The 18,917-nt window shown below is 43.2% G+C and overlaps 1 protein-coding gene across 1 annotated transcript in view; it reads left to right on the top strand.

Annotated features, from left to right (window-relative positions):
• The window catches only part of col4a2 (collagen, type IV, alpha 2), a gene marked incomplete at its 5' end in the record, with an annotated part of 201,665 nt that overhangs the window by 160,035 nt on the left and 22,713 nt on the right, over positions 1-18,917 (top strand). The window contains 10 exons of the mRNA XM_084314415.1: positions 1,828-1,902; positions 2,476-2,583; positions 7,883-7,990; positions 8,283-8,354; positions 9,239-9,364; positions 10,235-10,351; positions 11,945-12,106; positions 14,617-14,715; positions 17,251-17,397; positions 18,334-18,450. Of these exons, the coding sequence (XP_084170541.1) occupies positions 1,828-1,902; positions 2,476-2,583; positions 7,883-7,990; positions 8,283-8,354; positions 9,239-9,364; positions 10,235-10,351; positions 11,945-12,106; positions 14,617-14,715; positions 17,251-17,397; positions 18,334-18,450 (1,131 nt within the window). The remainder of the gene's footprint in view (positions 1-1,827; positions 1,903-2,475; positions 2,584-7,882; positions 7,991-8,282; positions 8,355-9,238; positions 9,365-10,234; positions 10,352-11,944; positions 12,107-14,616; positions 14,716-17,250; positions 17,398-18,333; positions 18,451-18,917) is intronic.

The following is an 18,917-nucleotide window of genomic DNA, read 5'->3' on the forward strand; positions in this document are numbered from 1 at the left end:
TGAGTGAACGAAACTTCTGAAAGGAATAAGAGGGGGTTCTGGATCCTATTCGTTTCAGGCCAGAGTGGCTTTGTAAGACATGCCAGTGTTTCTTTACAATGTTCTTAATTTCTCCTGCGATGGGAGAAATCCCAGTGGAGAAACAGAGGCGTGGAGCGAGCACGCGCTCAGATTGATCAAGGAGGCGGGCTCTTTCCGTGCGCACCGCCCTCTGATAGGCTGCCGAGATGTCCTTCTCCGCATAGCCTCTGTCACAGAGGTGTCAATCTTCAGTTCAAATTCCTCCTCTGTGCTGCAATTTCTTAAAGGTGTTATATCGCAGATTCAGCCAATAGATGTCACTAGAGCACCAGAATCTCAGACCAATCCAATGCTTCGGCCACACATGCCCTTTGTGTTCTCAGCAAAGTAATTATTTGTTGAATATTTCAAGGAAGTATTTCTAAGAAACTATTTCTCGCCTAAAATGTTGCCCGAAACATATTTTAGTGAACCATTTATATGGAAAAGGAGTTTATTTAACGAGCGAGCGGTCGTGTATTCTTGCTTCCTGCATCTGGCTCGGGAAATTCAGATGAAACTGTCAAACTAGGCGTTGCAGATCAAAATACGAATCAAGATCCAGCAGTTGCATGTCCGAAACATATTTAGGTTGGAAAAAGAGGCAGAAAAATAGAACATTGACAGGGAGGGACTCACGTTCACTAACAAACACACCGGCCCAGCTACCAAAAACAAACAACAGAGAAGCTGGCATAACAACACACACAAAGGAGGGAGTGTGACTTCATTCTCTGCTCAGAACACCATTACTCCACTATATCTTTACATAGCAAATAGTTGTTGCCATAATAATGTTCAAAATCAGAAATTGAGATCCTTTAAGTCGCAGAACCTGTCCTGTTGCTTAGTGGTTTATGCGGTTCTATCCAGAGACCCCTGTTTTTTTTTTAATAAATGGTCAGCTGTAGAAAGTTTACTTTTTCTTTACATTGTTCCACTGTGAAATGTAGGTATTGTGTCGTAGAGTTGATGTAATTCACAAAATCATTCAACTCTTCAGCGGTGCCCCCCCCCCCCCCCCCCCCCCCCCCAGGCCCACCTGATCTCAAACCTACCGAAGTTGGCCCATGTCACTCCACTTCTTAGGGACCTGCACTGGCTCCCCATTGCTGCACATATCTGCTTCAAGGCCCTCGACCTAGCATACTGTGCGGCAAAGGGAACCGCTCCCGCCTACCTCCGGCCAATGGTCTCTAACTACACACCCTCAAGACCCCTACGCTCTGCATCTTCTGGCCGCCTCAGACCTACTCCTATCCGAGCTCCGGGAGGGTCATCAAAGAGAAGCCGCCTATTCTCAGTCCTTGCCCCGCAATGGTGGAACGAACTACCCACCCCAGTTAGGACAGCCGAATCCCGTCCAATCTTTCGCCGTCGACTAAAGACGCACTTCTTCAACCATTATGTGAAATAATGAAAAAATAAAAATAAAAAAAATCTAACCCTAACTAACCTTACTGTCATGCACTTGTCCTAATAAACTAACCTACACTGTAGCACTCAACACTTTGATGAACATTGTTACTCAGCTGATAGAGTTGTACCCTTCCTGATGACCTGTCGTACAGAACTTGTAAGTCGCTTTGGATAAAAGCATCAGCTAAATGACTAAATGTAAATGTATATGTAAAGGGTTAACCTTCTGTGGTGTGGTTGTGAAAGGGTTAACCCTTTTTTCATGTGGTAGTGAAAGGGTTAACCTTCTGTATTGTTGCAGTGAAAGGGTTAATAATTTGTAAACATTTATTTATACTTTTATAACAGGCAATCAAGGTCACCGCATGGACTACCCCGGAGCTACAGGGTTGAGGGGAGAACTGGGCTTCACAGGAGCGGCAGGTAAAGTGGACCCGTCTCTTCTTCTCTGGATCCATAATCGCCAACAGATTAGATTAGATTAGATTAGCTTAGATTCAATGTGTACAAGTACAGTTACAACGTGAAGAAGTCTGCATCTAACCAGTAAAGTGCATTAACAATATGCAGTGTAACAAGTGATTCAAGGTAATATATATAACAAGCTACTGAGTAAATATGCTAATCTGATCAGTATAGTACAGTATTTTTTTTATTTACAGTGATACAGGTATAAATACACTGGTAGTAAGCCAAACTGGCACTAATAAGTGTAAGTATGGGATATATACAGTTATAGATATAGTATAAACAAGTATGTAAACAGGAATATATGCAGATATATTCAAACAGATGTAGAAAAAAATATATATGGCATATACGGTATTATTGTACATGGCTATCATACAGTGTAAGGCCATTCTAGACGGTGAAAGCAGTATATATAGTATAGGCAACAGAGTCTAGGGTATAGGGAGAGATAGATTGAGAGCCTAGGACTTTGCTTGCATTAAATGACTAAATTGATTAAATGATTAAATGATGCCCTCATTACAGGCCAGAAAGGACTGATCGGTCATCTTGGGGACAGAGGAGGATCTGGTTTCCATGGGATTTTGGGCATGAAAGGCGGGTCAGGGGATCCTGGCATAGGCGGAGGTCAAGGTAGGAGACATCACGCCCTTCCCTGCCAGACACTGTTTAATTAAAGGTATCCAATGGGGAGGTGTGGCTGGGTAGCGTAGAGGTCTAAGGACTCGTCTACCACTGCAGAGACTCTGGGTTGAATCCAGCTGTCAGCGGTACCTCCGGCTTGGTCAGTCATCCCTACAAACACAATAATTGTCAGTGTTCGCGGGTGGGAAGCCGGTGGGGGTATGAGTCCTGATCGTTGCAAACAGCGACTCCTACTGGTCGGTCGGGGCGCCTGTTCAGCAGGGAGGGGATCTGGGGGGAAATAGCATGAACCTCCACACATGTTACGTTCCCCCAGTGAAACTCCTCGCTGTCAGGTGAAAAGAAGCAGCTGGCAACTCCACATGTATCGGAGGAGGCATGTAATAGTCTACACTCTCCTCAGACCGACAGTGGGGGGGGGAATAAAGAAGGAAGGTATCCAATGGGTTTTTTTTAGCACTAGTTGATGAAATTGGCGCTATAGAACCGAAAATTGTGTACCTTTTGTACCTTGTGTACCTAGGAGCATGGGGGTGACGTAGAATACAAAAATAGTGCACTGGTGGTGTGTAAACATGCCCCTGTGCTTCAATTTGATTGGTCTATATATGATCTTCCTCAAAATCTAACAAGCTAACTACCTGTCAATCAAAGGAGGCTGGACTCACAAGTTTGCCAAAACCGAAAGCGGAAACTTAACGCGGATGGGATGTAAACATTGGATGAGATGTAAACAACATTGGATGGGATGTAACATTGGATGAGATGTAAACAACATTGGATGGGATGTAACATTGGATGGGATGTAACATTGGATGGGATGTAAACAACATTGGGTGGGATGTAACGTTGGATGGGATGTAAACAACATTGGATGGGATGTAACATTGCAAGAGAAAAGAAAATAGCTAAAATGGATGTTGCAAAGGTTATACGAGGTAGGAAATGTATTCAGCTTGTAGACTATAGAACAACAGAAAACTCTTGAATGTGAATATAAACAAAAGCGAGCTGTTTAGTAAATTCTGATGGACACCTTTAACTCAATCAGCGCCAGAGGTCGCTGTGGGCCATGTGGTAAGAAGGCCAGCGCTTTAAAGAATAGGGATACATGGCAGTGTTTGCAGGGCTAAAACTATATTAAATATCATAGCTATGGATATAAAACGATTGCCCATTTGACATCGAGTATCTATCGTTCAATTTGTGAAAAAGAAAAAAAAATGTCATCCATACATTCCCGTTTTATACTGTGGTGAATATGAGTATAGTTTTAGAGTAATCCTGTCTAATCCCAGGAAACGCCGTTATGCAGCGTTTAGTGCATTTCACTAAAAACCGTGGCGTTCCTTGCCTGTATCAACAATCAATCTGAAATCAACGCTATATTATCTGTATTATGTTTCATCATGAATGCATGAAAGGGTGGGGGGGGGGGGTCGTTTTTCTATGCTTCGATCGTCATCAACGGAATACGTTACACACACACATTATTACACACATACGTTCGGATCACGGGGAAGGGATTCTTCGATCAACGCAAGATTGATACCATATAGCCCTTACCTTGACTAGGATGAGCTCCAAAAAGAATATTCCAATTATCTGATCGCCATTCCAAGTATTGATGTCGATCGTGTTGCCAACATAATCCACCAAAGAACATGAACCGGGAGTGCTTGATTCTCCTCAATCCATGTGTTATAAACGCTTGTCCTGCCCGACAAGGAAAACCCGGACCGGACTTTTTAGATCGACACACAGCCCAAGCCAGACGGTTTCAAAGGATGTGCAATACCGGCCGCAAGGCGGCAGGCGGCAGTATTGGATGTTTGCAATCTCAGACTCATTCCCAATGATAACACAGGCTCCCTCGATGAATTATGAATGGGAATATCAAATAAAAGAAATAACGATAGAAAACCCGACTTTTCTCGGGTTTGGCGCCCAAGCGATGGCGAGTTAACCCGACTTATCTCGGGTCTGGCGTCCAATGAGTTAATAGTCTGCTTCGTTAATCAAAAAAATTATTTAATCATAACATGGTAACAGCTGACTTGCACACAATACTGACCTGCACATACCATTGATTTGTACACTTAAGCAATAATACACGAGAAGCAGTGGTATGTCATGAATATTGCCACAGCTGTGATGCGCCCAGGCCCGGACTGGCCATCGGGAGCACCGGGAGTTTTCCCGGTGGCCTGGCCTGCACATATAAAAAAAAGAAAAAAAGGTATATAATTTTTATTTTTTTTATTATAATAATTTTTTGTATTTTTTTTGCCAGGCCATTGTTTCTAGTTGTGGCGGCGGCGTGGCGCGATAGTTAGATAACCTAGGTGGGTGGGGAACAACCAGGATTTCACTGTCTGCGACAGAGTTGGAGAACTATCTGACTCTCTCTCTCTCCCTCACGCGGACACACACACACACAATGGAGCCGTGCTGCCGCTTGTGATTGGTGGAGGCGGGACCAGGCGATACAACTGATTGACAGCGGAGGCGGCGAATGGAATGGCAGATGAATGAATGAATGAAAACTTTATTTAACAGATTGCAGAATGGGTACAATACTAGATGGCACTCAGATGCAGAATAACAGCCAGGCACTGAGCCAGGTAGTGAGGGACTCGGGGAGAGATACAGTAGAGCGAAAGTCAATTAACGTTGATGTCAAGATGGACAGTGGAAGAAAGAGAAAGGGTGGAGGAGAGAGGGATAAAACAAAGAAAAAGAGAGATGCTGCTAAATCCGGCAACATTTATCAAATGTTTTCTTGCACCAAGGTCAAGGAACCAGCAGGTTAGTCAGTGATAAAAATAAACATGTGGATGTTAGCTAGCTAACGTTACCATGCAATGCATCATCTCCCCTGTCAAAAGCCCAATGTTAAATCTGCCAAGAAACAAATAAATAATTTAACCATTGTGTCTGAAAACTAAAGTGTTATACTCTTACCATATTAGGGGACTAAATTGAAAAACGCCATAAAAAGATTATATGTTGAAATAATTTCCCACTTTCTTTTCCATAAATATTTTATTCAACTTCAGATTAAAAATGAAATACTCCCACTTTTCTGAAAGGAGTTGTTAAATCTGACATTACAAAAAACAATATGTGGTGGTTATGATTGGGGCTGAAGTTGAATAAACAATTTATGAAAGAGAAAGTCAAAATAATTCAAAGATAATTCAAAGATTACACACCTTTGCCAATTATATTGGCTACAAACATAATCACTGCAAAGTTATCAAAGAAAATAAGAATCTGATCAGACATAAGGGTTAAGTTGTTGTTCCCTTTCTAATTTCCTCAAAAACATCTAGTCTAGTTAATGTGATCAATATTATTTGACAATTGATGCTTTTTGTCAGTGAGAACTTCTACTCATGTACAATAGAGAGCATCTTGACCGGCAACATCACCTCCTGGTTTGGGAATAGCACTGCAAAAGACCAAAGCAGACTACAAAGAGTGACACGTTCAGCCGAACGCACAATTGGAGGGGGGCTCCCCACCCTCCAGAACATTTACTACAAGCGTTGCAAGGGGAAGGCTAAGAGAATTATTAAGGACTCGAGCCACCCGAACAACTGCCTCTTTGAACTGCTGCCGTCAGGCAAGCGATACAGGAGTCTCAAGGCGAGCACAGAAAGACTCAGAAGTAGCTTCTATCCCCAGGCCATCAGGCTGCTAAACGAACAATGAATGAACACTACACAACAACAACCACCAAACACACATAGCACACACATCCACACGCACACACTCACTTTAAACAAACACACTGTAGCACCCACTACACACACTTTATAGCACACACCCACTTTAAACAAACACACTGTAGCACCCACTCCCCACACTTTATATTTATGGATGAAGGATTGCACTACAACTCGTACACCTTACTGTAAATTGTACCTAAAATTGTACCTCATCCCATTTCTGCTTTGCACTAGATAGTACTGTACATTAGTACACTGCATAGTTGTGTATTGTATATTATATGGTAACTCAGAACATTGTACATATGTCTATACCGAACAACTGTGACCTCATTTTCTTCTTCTAAATTCATGCTATATTATGTTATTATGTTATTTGATACTATCTTGTCTAGCACAGTCTCTGGAGCGTAACAGTAAGAAGCATTTTGTATGAAAGTATTCTGTACTTCTGTATGACAACTATTAAAGAACTTAAAGAACTTGAACTTATAGTTAAAATGATTGAGACAATGCAATCTTCTGTCTTCGTTGTGCATGCATGCGTGTGCTCACCACACGCGATACATGTGTCACTATTCTGGCAGTGGCTTATAGTATTGTAATGAAAGGTCTGTAATTTAATGTTTGTGTAAAGGGCTATTTTAACTGTTGACTGTTTAACTGAGAGAGTGGTTAACTGTATTATAATAGTAAATAGAAAAATATGTTGTGCTCTTGCTTTTTCTTTTTGAAGGTGGAGAGAGTAGCATAGTTTTATTTGAGGTTCATAACAGTACATTGTACTAAGCAATTGTTGGCTCATTAGTTTGTGATTCACATGCAATAAAATTCACCAGAATGCAGGAAATTAAGTCTTTGTAACAAAAGAATTCCTGGAAAAAGTGGCCTGATTGGGGCTATATTTCGCGCTATATCTCCCGGTATGAATTATTTCCCCAGTCCGGCCCTGGATGCGCCTGCAGCCCCGAGAGCGAAGCTCGGGTGGCGTAGGCATCACAGAGTGGCAATATTCATGCGATACCACGGGTTTGAGTGTATTATTTTTTTTATACAGCAGGTGGCACCGTCGAAAAAAATATAGGATGAATACAGACAATTCTAGGACAATTCTTTTATATCGATTTCAGTGAACTTGGCATATCAGATGACGTATTAGTCTAATGCAAGCGAAAGTCATCAGCACCTTGGACAGTTCCTCTTCATCTATCCACTGGTTTATCGCAAGAACTGGACAAAAGTATACGTCCACACTAATAAAACTAATTGTCTAATTCTGTAGTGTGGTAGTGAAAGGGTTAATGGGAAGGTTATCAAAATGGAAAACTGACATGACACTGAGCTGGGAGTGAGAGGGGGAGGGGTCAATTTTTTTTTACAAAAAATCTGAATTTGAGTTTTACAGATTAGTCCAATTCAAAGTTTTCAGAAAGAAACAACGTTTTCATTCCTTCAAACCTTATTATCTAAAGTTGTCAAGTTACATGGTTCTTGGTGTGAAGGATTCCGTTGACTTCTTTCTGCTTCTTCCTGCTGCTGTTGCTACCCTGCAGGCTCAGACGGACAGAGTGGTTTCCCTGGTAACCAGGGACAGAAGGGCTTCCCCGGGGTTATTGGGGCATCGGGCACTGATGGCTTACCTGGAACGCCCGGGGGCAGAGGTAATACTTTTCTGTTCGCTCTCTCTCTCTCTCTCTCTCTCTCTCTCTCTCTCTCTCTCTCTCTCTCTCTCTCTCTCTCTCTCTCTCTCTCTCTCTCTCTCTCTCTCTCTCTCTCTCTCTCTCTCTCTCTCTCTTTCTCTCTCTGTCTCTCTCTCTCTCTCTGTCTCTCTCTCTCTGTCTCTCTCTCTCTGTGTCTCTCTCTCTCTCTCTCTCTCTCTCTCACACACACACATGCACACATACACACACACTAAAGGTATCAGTTGGTGTTAATGTTTGCTCCTCTCCGCAGGTTTCCACGGCCTGAAGGGTCTCTATGGATTACATGGGCTGAAAGGTCAAAAGGGTATCACCGGAGTTGCAGGTATTCAACCCAATGACTCCCCCCTGTCTCTGTGATCCCATCACTCATAGAATATGCAGTGTATTTACCACTATTTCAAAAAACCCTAACCTTCCTAATGGATCAAAGTGTTTGTAAAAACTGTTTCATGTTCATCTGTCATTTAGGGATAGGGTATTATTTCATGTTCATCTGCCATTTAGGGATAGGGTATTCTTTCATAATCATCTGTCATTTAGGGATAGGGTATTATTCCATAATTATCTGTCATTTAGGGATAGGGTATTATTCCATAATTATCTGTCATTTAGGGATAGGATATTATTTCATATTCATCTGTCATTTAGAGATAGGGTATTATTTCATGTCATTTAGAGATAGGGTATTATTTCATGTCATTTAGAGATAGGGTATTATTTCATGTCATTTAGAGATAGGGTATTATTTCATGTAATTTCGAGATATGGTATTATTTCATGTAATTTAGGGATAGGGTATTATTTCATGTCATTTAGAGATAGGGTATTATTTCATGTAATTTAGGGATAGGGTATTATTTCATGTCATTTAGGGATAGGGTATTATTTCATGTCATTTAGAGATGGGGTATTATTTCATGTAATTTAGAAATAGGGTATTATTTCATGTCATTTAGAGATAGGGTATTATTTCATGTCATTTAGAGATAGGGTATTATTTCATGTCATTTAGAGATAGGGTATTATTTCATGTAATTTAGAGATAGGGTATTATTTCATGTAATTTAGAGATAGGGTATTATTTAATGTCATTTAGGGATAGGGTATTATTTCATGTCATTTAGGGATAGGGTATTATTTCATGTCATTTAGAGATAGGGTATTATATGCAGCAGTTGTCTCACTCGGCCGGGTCTCGCTGCTCAGGGTTGGACTCCTCTGGACCGGATGGAGAGCCAGGAGCCAAGGGGGAGCGCGGCGAGAGCGGTGTCCCCAACAGAGAGGCCGGTGTCGCTGGCTCAGTGGGCTTGAAGGGCTACCTTGGACCGCAAGGTGAACCACTACTCTGAGGAAGACCTGGTAGAACCTGATAGAGCCTCATAGGACCTCATAGAATCTGATAGAACCTCATATGACCTCATAGGAACTGATAGAACCTGATAGAACCTCATAGGACCTCATAGGACCTCATAGAATCTGATAGAGCCTCATAGGACCTCATAGAATCTGATAGAGCCTCATAGGACCTCATAGAATCTGATAGAACCTCATAGGACCTCATAGAATCTGATAGAACCCCATAGAACCTCATAGGACCTGATATAACCTAATATGACCTCATAGGACCTGATATAACCTCATATGACCTCATAGGACCTGATATAACCTCATATGACCTCATAGGACCTCATAGGACCTTATAGAATCTGATATAACCTCATAGGACCTGATATGACCTCATAGGACCTGATATAACCTAATATGACCTCATAGGACCTGATATAACCTCATATGACCTCATAGGACCTGATATAACCTCATATGACCTCATAGGACCTCATAGGACCTTATAGAATCTGATAGGACCTTATAGAATCTGATAGAACCTCATAGGACCTCATATAATCTGATATAACCTCAAAGGACCTGACAGGACCTCATAGGACCTTATAGGACCTGATAGGACATAGCATACCAGGAGAGTTCGATTAGGTTGCAGGTCACTACAGTTACAGTAAATACAAGAATATTTGCAGGTCAATGGAGTATGAAACCATTTATCTCAGTATTACGTACGTACTACATACAGTACAAGCCATTTAATGTACTTCACTAAGCTCCAGTAGTAGTAAGAATAAGTAATGCAGTTAAAGTAGCACCTGCGCTCCAGTCCTAAACTATGTTCCCCCATCATGTGTTCAGGTGACCAGGGCCACCCAGGACAGCCCGGGTTCAGAGGCCCCTCGGGGCCAGACGGGACGCCTGATAAACTGGGACCCTCTGGAGACTTCGGCTTCCCAGGACCAAAAGGATACACTGGTGGGCAAACTGATCTTAACCCTTTCACTACCACACTACAGAAGGTTAACCCTTTCACAACCACACTACAGAAGGTTAACCCTTTCACAACCACACTACAGAAGGTTAACCCTTTCACTACCACACTACAGAAGGTTAACCCTTTCACTACCACACTACAGCAGGTTAACCCTTTCACTACCACACTACAGACGGTTAACCCTTTCATAACCACACTACAGAAGGTTAACCCTTTCACTACCACACTACAGACGGTTAACCCTTTCACAACCACACTACTACAGACGGTTAACCCTTTCACTACCACACTACAGACGGTTAATCCTTTTTTTTTATCCACTTTTTCTCCCATTTTTTCTATATTTTCTCCCATCCCAATTTCGTATCATCCAATTCAACCCTCCCCTGTCACGAACGCTGTTTCTTGCCTCCCACAAGCCGGCTGCAATGTGGACTAAGTCATACATAGCACAAGTCCCCTCCGGTACTTGAGGTAACAGCAGTCGCATCTTTTCACCTGCGCAGCTCGATCTCTCAGTGGCGAGGAGTAACGCGTGGGAGGCTCACGCTGCCCCCGACACTTCCTGATTCTACTGCGCAGGCGCACCAACCGACCTGTAGGAGTCGCTGTCCACAACGCCCGATCCCCACCCATCAGTTTCCCACCCCCTAATACGGCCAATGTGTATTAGTACGGACGACCAGCTAAACTGAAAGCAATGTGGAGCGCTGGGCTCGAACAGGCGAGCCCAGCGTCTCTGCATTCGTGGCGAGCGCCTTGCCCACTACGCCACGTAGCCGCCTACAGACGGTTAATCCTTTCACTACCACACGACAAAAGGTTAACCCTTTCACAACCACACTACAGAAGGTGAACCCTTTCACAACCACACTACAGAAGGTTAACCATTTCACTACCACACTACAGAAGGTTAACCTCTCACTACCACACTACAGAAGGTTAACCCTTTCACTACCACAATACAGACAGTTAACCCTTTCACAACCACAATACAGAAGGTTAACCTTTCACTACCACACTACAGACGGTTAACCCTTTCACTGCCACACGACAAAAGGTTAACCCTTTCACAACCACACTACAGAAGGTGAACCCTTTCACAACCACACTACAGAAGGTTAACCCTTTCACTACCACACTACAGACAGTTAACCCTTTCACAACCACACTACAGAAGGTTAACCCTTTCACTACCACACTACAGATGGTTAACCCTTTCATTATAACACTACAGAAGGTTAACCCTTTCACTACCACACTACAGACGGTTAACCCTTTCACTACCACACTACAGACGGTTAACCCTTTCACTACCACACTACAGAAGGTTAACCCTTTCACTACCACACTACAGAAGGTTAACCCTTTCACAACCAGACTGCAGAAGTGTAACCATTTCACTACCACACTACATACGGTTAACCCCTTCACTACCACACTACAGACGGTTTGTACCGTCTGTAGTGTGGTAGTGAAAGGGTTAACCTTCTGTAGTGTGGCAGTGAAAGGATTAATGCTGATTGAGTTCTTGGTCCTCTGGAGCTGATCACCTGTATTGATCCGTCTCGCAGGCTTCCCGGGGCCCAGGGGCCTTCCGGGCGTGGAGCCTCCCCCCGGAGAGACAGGTGTTCCTGGACAGTACGGATCCCCCGGCTTCCCTGGCAGGAACGGGTTCAGAGGAGACCAAGGCTCGTCGGGATACCGGGGGCCCGGTGGCGTGTCCGGGAGGAGAGGTAGAGATTAAAGTGTCTATGTTTATCAATACTTGTATGAGCCATTTAGAGTGCCGCTTTTCATTGTTTGAGTCTGGATATAATGGTACAGCTATCTTATCATTACATGCTAAAAATAGCATTTTCTCATTATTTGTATTTACATATTTACATTACACTCTATTCGTGGAAAGTGGCACGATTTGGACACAGACCCATCCTGCACCCAATAGCATAAATAGACAAATAAAGACCACTTTCCATCTTGTCAAATTCTCTTCCTGTTGGTCATCAAGGGTAGAGGGAAGGCTCGTGTTGCAGTCTCTCTCCATGCTGCTGTTATCGAACCAAGTCCCTGCTAGCATTAATAGCCCGTTTCTGTCAAATCACAGAAAGGATATATCCTAGATATACAGTATATATATATTGTATATACAGTACGTTCTTATGAAATAGCACCATGAAAATTATAAGGGCCCCTTTCACAGTGGCCATTTTGACATCAATCAATCAAATTTATTTATATAGCACGTTTAAACATGACGCTTGTCAACCAAAGTGCTTCACATAGCTAATCTAAGAACAAAGAAAAGTATAAAATAAACAGAAAAAAAAGAAATATCAACGGATAGACAAAGGAAAAACAGAACAACACGTCAACAAGTACGGCAAGAGTCAAGGTGAGTCAGGGAAGGCCAGGCGATATAGGTGGGTTTTGAGTTTTGATTTAAAAGAATCGATGGAGGGGGCAGATTTAATGGACATGGGGATACTGTTCCAGAGGTCAGGGGCTGCGACCGCAAAAGCGCGTCCCCCCCTAGACTTGAAGTTAGACCTACGGGTGGTTAGGAGACCCTTATCAGCCGATCTGAGGGCCCTGGCGTTGGTATAGGGGGTGAGGGGGTCTGCTAGGTAAGCAGGGGCCTTACCATTTAGGGCTTTGTAAACCAATAAAAGGACCTTGAAGTCTATTCTAAAGCGCACCGGGAGCCAGTGGAGGGAGGCAAGTACAGGGGTGATGTGAGCTCTCTTCTGGGTACCTGTGAGAAGTCTAGCGGCAGCGTTTTGGGGGAGTTGTAGACGGGCTATGGTGGATTTATTTAGCCCCAGGTACAGGGAGTTACAGTAGTCTAAGCGTGAGGATATGAAGGCGTGAATGACTCTTTCCAGGTCTGAGGGGGAGAGAATGGCCTTGATCCTGGCTATGGACCGGAGCTGGAAAAAGAACCCCTTCACCACCAAGTTTACCTGCCTATTGAAGGAAAACTCGGGGTCAAAGAGCACGCCCAGGTTTTTAACAAAGGGCTTGACTAGGGGAGACAGGTTACCCAGGCTGCTGGCAATGACAATGGTTTGGTTCGGAGGGCCGAAAAGGAGGATTTCACACTTTGACTGATTGAGCTGTAGAAAATTGTGTGCCATCCAGCATTTGATGTCGTCTAGGCAGGAACGAAGACTGTCGAGATTGTTTATATTGTTGGGTTTCATGGGAGATAGACCTGAGTGTCGTCAGCATAAAAATGGAAAGAAATGTTGTGTTTTTTAATGATCAGACCAAGGGGCAGCATGTATAGGGAGAATAGGATAGGGCCAAGGATGGAGCCTTGTGGAACCCTGCAAGAGAGAGAGGCAGAGGGGGAGGAGCAGTTTCCGATATTAACGGAGAAGCTTCTATCACTGAGGTAGGAGGTGAAAACGGTCAATGAGAATAGCATGGTCTATTGTATCGAAAGCTGCACTGAGGTCTAAGAGCATAAGGACAGCACAGTCCCGGTTGTCGGTAGTGAGGAGCAGGTCATTGGTGACCTTAAGCAGGGCAGATTCTGTGCTGTGGTTGGCTCTGAAACCTGACTGAAATGTGTCCAGGATGTTATTCAAGTGCAGGTAGGGAGACAGCTGAGAGAGAATAGCCTTTTCAAGGACCTTTGATAGGAATGGGAGCTTGGAGATTGGCCTGTAATTATTGAGCTGGGTGGAGTCTAGGTTGGGTTTTTTCAGAAGGGGCTGGACCACTGCATGTTTGAAGCAGGTTGGAACGGTACCAGTGACTAGGGAGGTGTTTATGATAGAGAGGATGCTGGTGCCAGTTGTGGGAAATACTTCTTTGAGAAGAACAGAGGGAACTATGTCAAGGGGGGAGGTGGTTGGTTTCATGGCTGAGACTATATCTGTGAGAGTAAGAGAGACATGTCATCACAGGGTAAACACAGGTATAATTAATTACATGAATTATGGCCCCATTCCATTTAGGTGAGCCAGGGCCCTGGTATAGTGCATACTGTCTCACTGGAAGGGCTTCTGAGTAGGATGGAACCGTAATTAGTGTTAATAGTTACACCTGCGTTTAACCTGCGATGCCATGTGAAAATGGCCACTGTGGAAAACGAAATACCATTGACTACTGATATACTGTCAAAACTGTGATATATTTTGCCTTACGCTCAGACTAATGTTATGACATAATCATCAGCTATAATCGAACCGTACCGTCAGACTGAAGAGATTGAACTGTTTATGCCTCTGCCTCACAGGAGTGAAAGGAGAACAGGGACTCATGGGAACACCCGGCAGGTCTGGTGGTTTGGGGGACAGAGGACCAGCCGGTCCTAAAGGAAGCACTGGTCTGACAGGTAACCTATGATGTTGTCTTATTCTGATCTCATACCAGAGTTAAGGCGGAAGTATAATCAGGATGAGGCTTAATGGTCTTAAGCTTTTTGAATACACAACTAGGGATGGGTACCGAATCTGGTACTTTTAAGGGTATCGACCGAATCACATCGGTACTAACTGAGTACCGATTCACGTGAGATCCACAGGTGCCACATTTCGGTAATGATAATGATTTTTTGGGTCTTAGTTTTAGTTTTATTTTGTTTTATTTTGTCTTTGTTTTTATTATTGAGTCTTATTTTTGTTGTTTGTTTATTTTTCATTTGATTTTTTATGTTTTCTTCTTCTCTCCTCTCTTTTGGTCACCTCCCCCCCTTCCCCTTCCCTCTTTCCCTCTTTCTCCCCTCTTTCCTCTCTGCTCATTCTAAGTTACCTGATGTGTACCAAAAAATGTATCTAGTGGCCATCGCCCACTGGTAAAAAAAAAAAAAAAAAAAAGAAAAAAAGCACATGTTGCAGCGTGGAGAGATTCAGAGTGGAGCGATGGAGGCACTGCCCTGGATCTCTGTAGAACGGAGCGCTAACACAGTATTTATACAGAGGAGGAGACAAACTGAGTGGGTGCATTGCACAGATACGGAGTGAGTAACATAGGGGAGAGGTACAATCAGAATGTACAGAGTGTATGGGAGATGTGGGCTAAGTGATGTGTAGATAGATAGGAATAAGTGAGTCACACAGTAGTGTATGAGAGATGTGGGGTAAGTTACGTAGTGTGGCAATTCCAGGTGTAGGGGTGGCCGAATAAAACAACAGACAGACGAGTTGTGTTTCCCAAAATAATACTTTCTCTTTATTTTTTTTTATTTTTTTTTTTATTGATATTTTTTGCACAAATCTCTCCAATATTCAAAACATCTCTTTCCACATCATCATATGCAATTTCCAGGATTTGCCTTTTTCTTTTTTGTAAGAACATACAAAACATGTAAAGGACTCATACAAATACATTAACAACTGACATGGAAAATAAAAAAATACTTACGAAAAAAGAAAAATACTATACTATACATTATGCGTATACATCCCTGATATATATACTTTGCATGTAGACCGAACTACCTTCGAGCAGGTATGTGCTGCATCCTCTATCGGGATGCCACCCTTCTCCATATTGCATGTGAGAGAAAGCGCCCCAGACACATGCAGTTGTGCATGATAACATGTATGCACGCATGTCTCCAACACATGTATGTGGGTACGTGTATCACGTAAGCATGTGTACATGCCTCATATGTGTGTGTGTGCATCTTCCTGGTATGTGACTGTACTCCTATCTCTTGTGTGTGTCTCGTATCCATGTGTGCCTCTGCCCCCTATGTGAGTGTATATCTCAGATGTGTATATATATGTGCGTCTCAGCTACGTATGTGTGTGTCTCCTATATACATGTGTATCCCCCATATGTGTCAGTGAAAGCCTATACTTCAACTATGTGTATATGTAGGTGTGTGTATGCCTATTTCCTATAAGTGAGTATGTGCATGTATGTGTGCCCCTGACGTGTATAACTTATCCTTGTGTATATGAGTGTGTGTAAACCCATTATGTACACATATGAATATGTGTATCCTAGATACTTGTATGCGGCTATACCTGCGCACATGTGAGTGTGATAGAGACAGTGACCGTTCCATAGATACACCATCCGGACATAAAATACATGTACATACATACACAATTTCTCTTTATTTTCTAATCAAACAAAACATTTCACGGTTCTCCTCCTCACTCTCTCTCTGACTTTCAACTTAGACTGTCTGCCGGGGCGGCTTTTCCGCTCACCGGTCTGTCTCCTCGCCCCTGATATGAGAGAGTGAGCGTGTGTCTTTGGGCCCTACGTGCTCACTCTCCTCAGCGCGTCGTGATTCGCTAGCTGGTCTTGATGGCCTTCTAGTGGCAGGTGCGCCTGGAAGCGGACGCCCAAATATGGGCAGCGCCTAACCATTGGGCCGTTACGTAGCGCCCTACAATCATCAAAACCCCAGTGGTGGCTTGGGGTTGCCACAGTAGATCGATGGAAATGGGTGAGTCACGTAGTACAGAGTGTATGATGGTCATTTTCAGTTACTTAAAGGTAGAATCTGTAAATCCATCAAACAGCGACCTCTAGGCACGTTTTCCCCTCTTTACTTGGTATTGCACTTTTTTGTGTGAGTGGGGACAGGGGGATGGGTTGCTATTGCATCACCAGGAGCAGCATTGCTCTGTAATACCATGTACTTCGCTTTCTCTCTCAGGAGGATGCACCCAGCGCGGGTGAATGACATAGTCTACGTTAGAGCTCCGCCTACAGGCATAATGAAAAACACCACAGTGTTTTAACTATTTCCCGTTACCTCTGTGATGTTTGTACCATCTGTCTCTCTTCTATTTTATTTTATAAAAAAAAATGTGTCCCCTTTCCCTGTTACCCTTTCGAGGGGACTTTTTTTCCTCTCGCCAGACCTTAAATAAAGGTTAAAGAAAGACAAAAAATCTCTCCCTTACAGGCCTTCCCGGAGCTCAAGGTAACCAGGGCCCGCCTGCACTCCCCGTTAAAATGCCAGGAGAGAGGGGCTCTCAGGGACAGCAGGGTATCAAAGGACCAGAGGGCGTTCGAGGGCCACCGGGGCCACTAGGACTCCCTGGAGCTCCAGGTGAGAGAGGTTCTCATGAAACGTGTCACATTCCTAAACATGGAAAACTAAAACAAACTGAAATTTGTAAATATGATTATTCTTTTGGGAAAAAGGTACATTTTTAAAGCACAATTTATTCATGAATTGCAGTTGGAGATATTCAAAAGGCAGGTAATGCATCACAGCATAATAGAGGGGCTCTTGGTACGAGGTGATGACAGTCTAGAGGTGTTTAGGGAGAGATGGAGTACACACTTAGGAAGGCTGAAGAGTGGGAATAAATATGTAATATACTCTGTATTGTATATTGTATATATGTATATTGACTGAACATTCCTTTACTTACTTTTTACTTACTTCTTAATGACTTTTTTTACTGTATGTAGCACACTCTTAGGGGCTCATGTGAAACAAGCATTTCATCATAAAGTATTCTGTATTTTGTTGTGACAAATAATAAACAAACTTGAACTTGAATAAATATACAAAATACGTCTTAGTGGAGGATTAAGGGAGGCTGCCACTGGGTTGCGGGGCTTGATGTGCTTTCGTTTTTTTTTTTTGCTGCGTTGTGGCTTGTTCTGCCGTTGCCATTCGCGCACCGGGAATACGTGCACGGCTGTCTGCTGCCCATGCGGGGCGGTGGTTGGTGTTTGGGTGGTCTGCTGTTAGGTATAGTTCTACCAATCCTCAATTTTCTTTATTTTCTTTATTTTTTATTTATGTAAGCCTGGGGGGTATTCAGGATGGCATGGAATTGGGGAGCAGGGGTGATGGGTGGGGTACTTATTGGAGTGTAGCAATATGATTTCATGTAATCATTTCTTGTGAAATTTTTATGAAATTAAGAAATTATTATTTGATGAAATGCATCGACTGTATCTGCACCCCTTTTTAATAATAAAGAAAAAGTGTCCTATGCAGCTATGTGACGTCCACCTTCTCCCTGGACAGGTTACCTGGGTCCCCAGGGACAGAAGGGGATGCCAGGGATCGGGGGCATGCCGGGAACCCCTGGGTACCGCGGCGAGGGCGGACCACTGGGCCACGCCGGTCTGCAAGGCCTGGAAGGTGCGTCAGGACCCAGCGGGGGCAATGGGTTCAAATTAGGATCAGGGGGAATCGAGGCCGGATCAGAGGAGTTAGCATCATAAGCGTCCTTGGGTTTCAGGAAAGGTGCTATATAAATCCAAGCTATTATTATTATTATTATTATTATTATTATTATTATTATTATTATTATTATTATTATTATTATTATTATTATTAGAGGGAGGGAGCCGGTTGCGACATAGTTTTAACCCTTTCACTACCACTCTACCAAAAGGTTAACTCTTTCACTGCGACAACACAGCGGGTTAACCCTTTCACTGCCACACGACAAAGGGTTAGCCCTTTCACTACCACACTACAGAAGGTTAACCCTTTCACTACCACACTACAGAACCTTCTGTAGTGTGGTAGTGAAAGGGTTAACCTTCTGTAGTGTGGTAGTGAAAGGGTTCATCATAAAACAGCTACGGGCTGAGAACTGAGAG

Source organism: Notolepis coatsorum (genome assembly GCF_963971535.1).
Source record: "Notolepis coatsorum genome assembly, chromosome: 5".
NCBI classification, from domain to species: Eukaryota; Metazoa; Chordata; class Actinopteri; order Aulopiformes; family Paralepididae; genus Notolepis; species Notolepis coatsorum.